At 42.0% G+C, this 10,715-nt stretch overlaps 2 protein-coding genes across 2 annotated transcripts in view; one reads left to right on the forward strand and one right to left on the reverse strand.

Moving 5' to 3' along the window:
* Window positions 1-5,921, forward strand: part of TBC1D8 (TBC1 domain family member 8) — a 35,252-nt gene extending 29,331 nt beyond the window's left edge. The window contains exons 15-19 of the mRNA XM_031056162.1: window positions 914-1,154; window positions 2,699-2,764; window positions 3,376-3,465; window positions 3,627-3,727; window positions 4,958-5,921. Coding sequence (XP_030912022.1) covers window positions 914-1,154; window positions 2,699-2,764; window positions 3,376-3,465; window positions 3,627-3,727; window positions 4,958-5,416 — 957 coding nt within the window. The 3' untranslated portion in view covers window positions 5,417-5,921. The remainder of the gene's footprint in view (window positions 1-913; window positions 1,155-2,698; window positions 2,765-3,375; window positions 3,466-3,626; window positions 3,728-4,957) is intronic.
* Window positions 5,922-6,448: 527 nt separating this feature from the next.
* On the reverse strand, window positions 6,449-10,715 carry RPL31 (ribosomal protein L31). The gene is made up of 4 exons (XM_031056163.1): window positions 10,560-10,715; window positions 8,886-9,011; window positions 6,989-7,101; window positions 6,449-6,520 (listed from the first exon to the last, which is right to left on the reverse strand). The coding sequence occupies exons 1-4, from the start codon at window positions 10,664-10,666 to the stop codon at window positions 6,489-6,491; spliced, it is 378 nt and encodes a 125-aa protein (XP_030912023.1). The 5' UTR covers window positions 10,667-10,715; the 3' UTR covers window positions 6,449-6,488.

The following is a 10,715-nucleotide window of genomic DNA, read 5'->3' on the forward strand; positions in this document are numbered from 1 at the left end:
CAACCTTGTGTCCCTGCCATTTGTTCCAAATTTTCTCACAGGTTTGTTTTTTGGTTTTTTAAAAACTAAAAGCAGTTTCAGTTCCTTTCTGTCAAACTGATGTTTGATGAAACACACAATAAAGTTGGAGACAGGGACATCTATGCTTGTACAACTATACTTGATTTAGAGGTCCAAGCTGTAATTATTTCCCTTAATGGACCATTTCTTCTGTGTACTGTTCACAGCCATAAATACTGAGAATATGACTGTGGTATGTTGTTAGTGTTACACGGCTTTGTCACCAAGAGCAGCTGTATCCTGCCTCCATTAGTGGTTGTAAGATCATGCTGCTGGGGCTTGTTCTTCAGTGCTTCCCTCCTGCTCCTCGCTGTTGGTTTGGATCTTTGACTAGCTTCCCCTAATTTCATTTTCTGGTAGTGGTTCCTATTTTATTTCCCTTGCTCTCCCAGGGACAGCTTGCTTTGTTGAGACTCTTTGTTTTGCCTGTCCCTAACAAAAGATTAATACTACAGTATCCAAATGGAGAGGTCTGAGAGAGAATAAATGAGCAGGTCAAGCCTATGCTTACTCCACATTTCTTGTGATCCTCTGTACCTTTAACTGCTAAGGAACATACTGGGTCAGATGTGATCAAACAGAGTTTCAGTAACCCACAGTGATTTTTTTTCAAGAATCTGCCCTGTCTCCCTTTGTATTTATTAATTATCCACTGGAAATTGTGAGAGTGGCTGGCTGCTCAGATGAAAGATTTGCTTTTTCACACAAGAATGATCTTGGTATCACTATGACATCTTGCAGAGCGATTTTTGAGCACGTTACAGTGTAGTTTGATGTGAATGCCTTTTTCTGCCAGTCGTGCTCTCTGCTGCCATGCCCCACAACAACCGCTGTGTGTGTCCATCTCTCCTAGAGGGAACACTTGCTCAGGTGCTACTGGGCTGGCGGGAGCGCGGTGCCGGAGCGCCATGACCCCAGCCGGCCGTACGCCGAGCAGTACCGCATCGACGCCCAGCAGTTCGCCGGCCTGTACCGCCTGCTCTCGCCCTGGACCTGCGGGGAGCACACCGAGCTGCTGGCCCACAGGACCTTCCGCCTGCTGGACGACAACATGGACCAGCTCATCGAGTTCAAGGCGCTCGCCAGCTGCTTGGGTATCGGCTGGGCTGGGGGTGGCATGGGGGAAGAGAGCAGTGGTAAAAGGCCACATAACTGGCACAGAGAGAGGATGGTTTCTAGGGCTTGTAATTGTTGTCCTCTTACTGCAGGGGTTCCATAGTGTTGTCTCCTTATTGTAAAGGTTTCATACCTTCTTGGTGTTTCTTGTGGGCAGCTCCTCCAAGCACTGACTCTTTCTTCTTCACAAAGTAGCCAACTGGCTCCATTTCCCTTCTCAACTAGCCAACCCACTCTTTCATAGCACTCTTCTTCTCATTGGTTACAACTGTGGCCTGTTAAAGTCAGGCCTGTTCCTAATCTTTGGTAATTGGCCCAGCTGCAACTCCTTAGGGGTAAGATTACTTTCTACACTATCTTTATTTTCTTATATTCTATCCCCCTATGTGTAATTCCCTGTATCAGTGACCTTTACTCATTCTTTTTGTGTTTCAATCAGCTGAAGTCAATTGGATTTAAAAGACAGCCTGAGGACATGACTGAATGTTGCATTAGAATATTTTCTCAGACAATACTAATTTTATTGAAAATCTTGTATGAGTGAAGAATTATATTTGGTTCTGCACAGAATGCTGGGAAATCCTCTCTACTGAGTTGGTGCTCTGAGTATACCTCTGAAATCTCAATGTACCTCTTTGAAACTGCTTCTTGCAGACTTACACAGCTGACTGCTGCCTGCCTTGCATGTTGGCAGTAAGCAGAACAAAAAAAATCTGGCCAGCAGTGACTGAGGGCTATGCTAGGGTTGGTCTTGAAACCACCAGCTGTCCTAATAGGTGAAACTGCCTGTCCAAAATCTGGCTGAGGAGAAAGTGTCAGATCTCAACGGATGTTTGACCTCACATGGAAAAAATGAAATTCAAAGCTTCAGTAAAAATCAGTGATTTTGTATTCTTTGCACTAAGGATTTTTAGATTTTTTAATGTGAACACTAAGGCACCCTGTATTCTCTTTTTATTTGATTCTTAGAGGGATACAACTTTTAATTTAAAGTTCTCCATAGTATTTGAGTGCATTTGAAAGTTTAGAATCTAATTTTTACTGGCCATTGAAAATGTGAATTATATTACATGTGAAATAGTTACCTCCTTTGGGCTTACACTATAGAACAGAGGTGAGGGCTGAAGGGGAGAAATACTAAGAATATGTAAGAATATCATACATATGAATATGTATGATGTCCCCAACATTATCTGTCTCCCCCCTCTCACATTTCTGTAAATCTGTGGCAGCAAGCAGCCTTTACTAGATTCCCTGCCACTGCCCTTGATATTTTTAAATGATGCTGAAGCTCCATAGGGTGAGGTGCTCCCAGTCTATTTCACAAGAACAAAGACCAAAACAGATGGCTGTCACCTGCTGTTCCTCATTGACAGGCACAAAATGAAGTTATACACTGGCCATATGTTTATTGTCCATGTAAACAACTGTCCTTTGTGCACAGAGACATACCTGATTTATTCTAAACTGTGGAAGTAAATGCTCTGGTTCACTTCCTCCTTGTTCTTTACTTTCCTTGCAGATGTTATGTATAATGGAGAAATGAATGAAAAGATAAAGTTACTTTATAAGCTGCATATCCCACCAGGTAAGAAATCTGAAAGAAAATTAATAACTCAGTTTCCCAAAAAAATCTCCTGCTTTTGGGAAAAAGCTGCTTAATGAAGAACCCCATCTTGCTTCCTTCCAGCTTGGAGCATACAGGATGTGCATTTGTAGTTACACTCACTGCATTTTACAGATTACTCTGTTAATTACACATGGAACCTTTTTGGATGAAATGTGTAGATTACAATGTCAAAGCTCACACATCTGTTGCATTCAGAGATCTTTTGCAGCCAATTCTATGGTTACTTTCAGACAAAATACGAACTGAAATAATGTTTTTGAGTGGCTTGTAGTCCATGAACAGTAGAGATCTCCTTGTATATCTTGATCCAGTTTTGATTAGGTGACAACATTCTGTGGTAGTTCCTCTGTGCAAAGTTTTTAATTAAATGTGAAGTTCTTGGCAAGCTTCCAAGTGCAGCACCAGTCTTACAGGAACATTTTACAGTATGATTCAATGACATTCCTTGAAAGCGTTTGCAAAACATCTTTGCACAATTACTTCGCTTTCATCAAGTATGCAAATTTTAGAAAAATAAATAACCGTTATGTCTAATTCAAAGGATTAAATTTGTCACATTTCTTGGATAGCTCTCACAGAAAATGAACGAGACAGCCAGTCACCATTAAAGAATCCTTTGCTGTCAACATCAAGACCACTAGTCATTGGAAAATCAAACGGTATGTCCAGAATGGCTCTCTCATGTGAGTGCATGAGATAATCAACTTTCCACTTGTGATCCCTACCATGTTATCTCTGCTCTCTGGGGTTTATTTTGAAATGTAAATTTACTCCAGTGACTTGAAAATTAATTCTAGTTTTTATATCTGCTCCAAAAAAGGTGATGCAGTAGATTACCAAAAGCAATTGAAGCAGATGCTGAAGGATCTGGCCAAAGAAAAGGATACTAAAACTGAAAAAGAATTGCCAAAAATGAGCCAGGTATGTACCTTACAGGCTGTACCCTGTTTTTAAAGAAGTGTACTCAAAATGAAATTATTGAATTCAACAGTTTGGCTCTCTCTCATGAAGTGTAACTGCAGTACAACTGAACTTGGGTTCAGTCCTTTAGGCATTGAGGATTGGGCTCCTCTGATTCAGGGAGCAGGTGCTTAAAAACTTTCACTTTCAAAAAAACTACCTTCCTAACAGTTCCCTCTGCTCAGACTGGCTGGTGGATAGAATTTCAGAGTCACCCTCACCTGCAGCAGAACATGCAAGCAAACAGGCTTATGCAGGCTGGAAAAAGGCCTCCTCCTAAGCCAAAGAATTCCCTAGAATGCACATTTTGTTCTGTTTTTCCATACCTCCTCTGCACCAAAGCAGTAACTTTAGTCCACCACACCTGGAACATGCCCTGTCGTAGCCAAACACTGACTAGAACTGCAGGAAGACAGCTGAAGGCTGTCACAGTCTTACCATCTGTTTCCTAATGCCGGTAGCTTTCTGTGTTGTTGGCATAAGGAAAGCTACTGGAGGGAAAAGGCCCCATGCTAATAAAACAAATGCACAGACATGCAAAGAAAGATGGGACTGCTCCCAGAATCCCTTCTGTGCTTGTGTTGCTAAATGAAGTTTTAAATGGGTGGCATGTACCTAGCCTGTCAGCTCTGCAGGGGCTCACGATCTCCTCCAGGCATCATTTCACCGAGGGCTCACAGCTCTCCTAACAGGATATATGGAGACATCCTCTGCAGCCAGAAAACCACCTGAAATGGGTGAGCAAGGCAGAGACAAAAGGAGCTGGGCAAGGAAGATCTCTGAATTGTTTTAGAAGAGCTGGGAAAGAGGGGAGAGAAACAGAAGGGAAATTTGCCTGCAGGCCTGTGATGGCTACTTTGATCGTAACCCACTCTGTGTGTGCAGCCACCAGATTTTCTCTTGCCTTGTCTGTCACTTGCCCATAGATCATAGACAGGTCCTGATTTCCTTCATCAAAATACTTCACTGCCCTCTTCCCTTTTTGATTTCAGCACAGGGTTTCCTAGCACCACTGGGGGTTGAAATCCTTTCTCTTAACAGTTTTTTAAAAGCAGGCAGAAGTTATAAAAGAACATATAAATGTACACAGCACTCCACCTGCCTTTGCACTCCCGTGCCATGCCTGACTCCTGCAGTGATCCTTAGCGTTGCTGTTCAGGACTTTGATGCTGGTTTTTCATCCTTTTACAGAAGGAGTTCATTCAGTTCTGCAAAACGTTGTATAGCATGTTTCATGAAGATCCAGAGGAGAACGATTTGTATCAAGCCATTGCCACTGTGACCACACTGTTACTTCAGATTGGAGAAGTAGGACAGAGGAGCCTCAGCCTGGGGAGTGGCTCAGATGAGTTCACCGAGGACTTGCAGCCCGAGGCCTCTGCTTCAGAGCAGGATGCTGTTTTTACTGACACTGTGAAGAGCCCTCACAAAGACTCTCAACCTTCACCTATGACTGAAGGGGACTGGACTGTCTCTTTTGAACATATTTTAGCCTCCCTCTTGACTGAACAATCATTAGTTAACTTCTTTGAAAAACCCTTAGAACTGAAACCAAAGCTTGAGAATGCAAAGCTAAATCAATACAGTCTCAGAACAAATGGAATGAGCTGCCAGTCACGGAGTGAACATGCAAAACCAAGCATGCAGTAGTAGCAAAGCAAACATATAAAAAATGAAATGCACTGAAATGATGCCAAAGGACATACTGTAAAAGGCTTGCAGTTGGCAGTGGACTTCTGGTATCCAATTTGTTGGTCTGTGGTTTTCAGTTTAAGAGCTTTAAAAGCTAAAAGGGTGTGTAGGTTCTGTGCCATTGACTTATTATGTTCTTGTTTTGAATGTAAAAGGAAACATCTGTCTACAGTGTGAAGAACTGAAGCCCTCTTCTGCATTGGGAGAGCAGAGGCTGGCTCCAGTTGCCTTTTTTTTTAAGCAGGGGAAAACACTCCTCATCTGCTGTCCACAGTTTGTTTCGGTTGCCTTTTTTTGCACTAATACTGAAAACTGTTTCAATGCTGGTAATTGAAACTATTTTAATATATTTGATTGTATTCCAATTTTTATGTCTTGCTGAAATGTTAAGTGTACATGGACTGTGCTTCTGATGTTGGTCTGTGAAAACATGCACTTTTCAATAAACCCTTTTTGTACAAAAGTGGCATTGACAGTATTTACTGGTTTAGGGAAGCCTAAGTGCCTTTAGTCCCTACAGCTTTAAATAAATACCCTGGAGTAGCAAGATCACAATTATTTCACTAATCAAAACCCTGTTTCTGTGTTGTACACAGAGCTGCTTTGGGAGAAGCCTACTGAGTCTGCCTAAGAGGCCAGTGGGGCGCATCATCCACATGAGATTACATACATGAAATATTGATCTAGCAGTTTTGGTTGAATTTTTCTTGTTTTGTTTTTAAACAAACTGAACTTAACTTAAAATACCTGTGTAAAGGCTCTTTAATACCCAGAACAAAACAAACCCACCACAACTCTGCCACCCACAAAGAACATTTGAATCTCCTCCTTATTCCATTCACATGTAACAGAATCTAGTGTATCTTCAAGTAAATTACAACTTTATGTTCAAATTCAAAGAAAGCAAGATATTTTAAAAGGCTGGTACCTGTTCAACTCAATGCTTCACAGCTGAGAGCTTGAAAAGATTGGACAATAAAAAAAAACAACTGAAGAATATATTTATAGTTTTATTGTAATGGAAATCCATTTAATTTTCATCCACATTGACTGTCTGTAGACCTGCAAAACAAGACCACCACCTGTCATATATATGGAAGTCCTCCCAAGAAAGTACACCTACAATTTCAAGGGTAGTCTGCTGATCTACTTCTGGAACAGCAAATTATATAGACAAGTATTTCTGCAAACGCTAAAACAAAAACTTAGTTGCATTTACAGAATTGATTTTCATCAGATGACAAGCAGAGAGAGCTTAACCTGCCTGAGTTTTAACAGTAGAAGATGGGCTTAGTGACTACCCTAGTGACTATGGCCTGTGTTTTTCAATCTCTCAAAATTTACATGATCAGTTCACTCCTTTTTGATGTGGATCAGGGAGCCCTGTTCCCTACAGCAAAGCCACGTTAAGCCCGCGGTTTGACTCTTACAGTGTGCTTTTCATCTGAATTTTGCACTGCAGGAGGAGCTGTCCTGCTTTGCTTATTGTTCAGAGACACAGCATGGGAGATGCATGAACACCTTCCTTACCTTTGAATGTTGTGACTGGTACGTAGGTAACCAGAGTGTACAGCTTGTTGGGTGAATCCTCGTCCTCGTTGCGCTTTCTGGACAAACGCACACGGATACGGTAAGGAACGTTCCTGAAATGAAGGTGGCAGATTAATCTGCAGTGAAGTGTGAAACCCATGAATTCATAGGAAAGTTCTTCCTCAACATCATACCAAGAGCAAGATCTTGTACCTTAATAGACTGTATTGTTTGCCTTAAAGGAGCTCTTTCTTGTTTCTTTGTTTTGCTTGGTTTTATTCAAGTTAGCAGGTAAGATTTAACTGAGCCTTTGGTAAAATAAATTCATAGTCCACTAGAAGCATAAAGTCAGAAGTGCATCATCAGTCCACTACTGAGGAAATGCACCTTGAAGATGATCATCAAGTGAACATGACCAGCAAGCAGCTGTTAGTAACAAGCATTTCTTACTACAATATAAAATAGTGAGGAAAAACTGCAACAATCTACCCTGAAAGCCCAAGGCCTCTGTCAAAACTCAAAGAGTATTGCCTATCTTTATGTCAGAAGCTGTGGAAATTCTAGTGAGCATCAAGCCTGAACCAAGATCTTACTTATGGGCACAAAACTGATCATAATTTCTTCCTCACAAAGCCCATGGAATCGTTAACTAAATTGTTTAATGATTTTGTTTGTAATAGGCAAATCACAGCTTAGTGTCCTCACCTAGTAATGCCCAAAATATGCTCTAAGGGGAGGCACAGAATTTTTTCTCCACACCATTTTCCACATAACCTGCCACTTTGAACTCAAGATTTTAGGAGACTCCTGCTCAGAGTACTATGTGAAGGAACCTGCTCCTCCTCCCAGCTGCAAGAACAGGCTTTTTTAAGAACATACTTATTACATCAGGTGGACATAGCAGTTAGACACAGGAACTGGCTTTGCTTTATTCCCTTCCTGTCAAAAGCATTTTTCACTAATTTATGTAGGTCACTGACTACCATACCAGCCAACATGGTGATTTTGGCCTCTGCTGATCCTTCCAGAGGAAGATACCTTACTTTGCATACATTATGTATTCTAACTAGTAAAAACTGCTGATTCGCACTGGAAAGACTGATGTGGTGACTCCTTGCTCCACAGACTGCACTTGCACCAGTCAATATGAGGGAGTCTTGGCAAAGCACTCTTATGTATGTCATTGACCAGACCTAGGGATCTAACTCCCAGAAGACATGGTTTAAACCCATGTGCATCTCTCAAAGCATCAATCCCAATCAGTTAACCTTTTATTACAGTTTAAAAGGTCCCACTCCCCACAGGAGTTCTTTTGGACCATTTGACACATGTCATATCAGCTGCCTTAGTAGCAGTGATTTAACACAAGTAGTTTTTGGTCCCCAAACTACTTATTTTTTTGTACTGTCAAGAAAAGATTAATGGCCCTGTTGAAAATACACCTCCTTTTTGCAGCATTTGTTCAGCATGCTTCAAAACCTAATCCTGTTTAGACACACTGCACAAATCCCACTCAGCCTGGGATTGTAGCTAGCACTGAAAGATCAGGTTTATAAAAACTATCTGCTGCAACAGGGATCAAGGTACTACAGTATTACAGTACCCCAATCCTTTCTCTTTCCTGCCCTCAACCCCCAAACCTGCACTCCTTCTTTCCTTTGCTTTATTCTTATTAAAAGTAGAAGAAAATTCTTTCAAACCCAGAGTTCACCAAAGCTTTGTTACAAACATGCCAGGGTAGCTGACCAGAACACAGAGGTGACAGATTAGGTTAGTGTGCGCACCACAAGAAAGAAGCATTTGCAAAGAAAACACAAATACTGCAAGAAGTATACTATTTTTTCCTAATCCTTCACGTTTTTTCCTTTAGCCAGTAAAGAAAATGGCAAAAACCCACCTTATTCCTTTAGCCCAGACTGCCTTGTTGAGTCTGGTATCAATGCGGACGTCAGGAGTACCCATCTCCTTCATGGCAAATTTGCGGATTTCCTTGAGGGCGCGTGGTGCTCGCTTCTTGAATCCCCTGGGACAAACACAAGAGCCATTTCTTTAACTTGAGGACACTGTCGGCATTAGACACTTGTTCCATGTGTTCTCCCGACATAACCCCCTCCCCAAGCACTGTGCTGAACAGTCTGACAAGAACCAGCCTGAACTAGAACTGCTGACCCAGCCTGAGTAGACCTTCACCCTGGCAGGCAGATGCTAACTTTAATAGAAACCACTTAGGGAGAATAATTTCAGTAAAATTTTGCAACCACAAGATCTCCTGGATCTTAAGCCTTCATTTTAATGTCAACACGTTTGAATATCTCAGTAACACTGAAGAGCTCAGAGGTGTCACAGACACTCTGAATAAAACCCCTATGAGCAAAGCAGTGCAACAATAGTAACATAAACATAACCATGATAGAACTGTATCAGTATTGAAATAAACAGCAGAAGAACAAAATTGATGTTATTCTGAATATCAGAATAACTTTTGCTGAACAGTACCTGATAGTTACCTTCTTTCACACTATCAGGACTGCACCAACACCACCATCAGAATTGTTTTTCTCCCCCAGTACAGCCTGTCCCATGCCCATTGTGGCCAGATCCTGCAGGACTGGGCATCCACAGCAGAATTAAGAGCTGCATTACGAGTGTTCTGCCATATTTATTATACCCACACTGTGACAGGGGCTGTGCCAGTAGTGCCTAAGGTCCCACAGTGGGTTATATTCAGTTATATTATGTGCACACTGCTGTTGATACTTTGTGCTAGAAATGGGAAGTGGGTACTTGATGCCAAGTGAGACAAGCACTAAATAAAAAGCATTTAACTCTAGCATATCATGCCCAAAAAGAAAGGTGGACAGAAGGATCACCAGCATTAAAACAGAATGAAGTGCCAACCAACAGGCAAGGCCAGAACACCTTATTGCCAGAGTACCACTGTCTCCCATTCCCAGCCATGGTTCTGCAATGCTCCACTGCCTCAATTCTCTCCTATTCCATGTCAGCCACTGCACCAATTGCTTGGATTTGGATGGTGTCTTCCATGTGCTTGCAGGCACACAAACAGAATGCAAGGGCACTGCAGCTTCCTCTGAAGCACTTCTCCACTACAGCTTCATGAGGTTCAGCATCTGGTCAATCAAAAAGCTTCTCTTACCTACACACAACAAATATCCTTTAACACAAATCATATCCCAGTTTACACCTCACACAACTCTGTGATAAACATGAAACCAGTAATTTGACTACAGCAGTATTTAATTTCTGGAACTTTCTCAGTGGGCTGAAGTTTAAGCATTTGCTTGGGAAAGAATGACAGAAGTAAACTGATCTAACTTTAGCTTAAGTCCCAGAACACTCACAGTCACAGAAACGGGCTTATTCCTGAAAGCCACAAGCCAAGGCTTGGGTTGCACAGGTACAGAACTTCTGCCTTGCGACACAACAGAGGCACAAGGGACCACAAACACAACACTCTAAGGGAAGTCCTTCTCTGCTCTTTAAAACCTACCGAACCCACTTCCAAATGCCACTTCACAGAAGGCAAATTTCGCTGATAAAAAGAACTTACACGCCATGGATCCGCTTGTGAATGTTGATGGTGTATTCCCGAGTTACTACTTCGTTGATGGCAGAGCGCCCCTTCTTCTTCTCGCCGCCTTTCTTTGCGGGAGCCATCTCAGCGACGCTGAAAGGCACCGCGCACACATCAGACGCAAATCTCGGA

The sequence above is a fragment of the Geospiza fortis genome, unplaced genomic scaffold (genome assembly GCF_000277835.1).
Source record: "Geospiza fortis unplaced genomic scaffold, GeoFor_1.0 scaffold192, whole genome shotgun sequence".
Lineage (NCBI taxonomy): Eukaryota > Metazoa > Chordata > Aves > Passeriformes > Thraupidae > Geospiza > Geospiza fortis.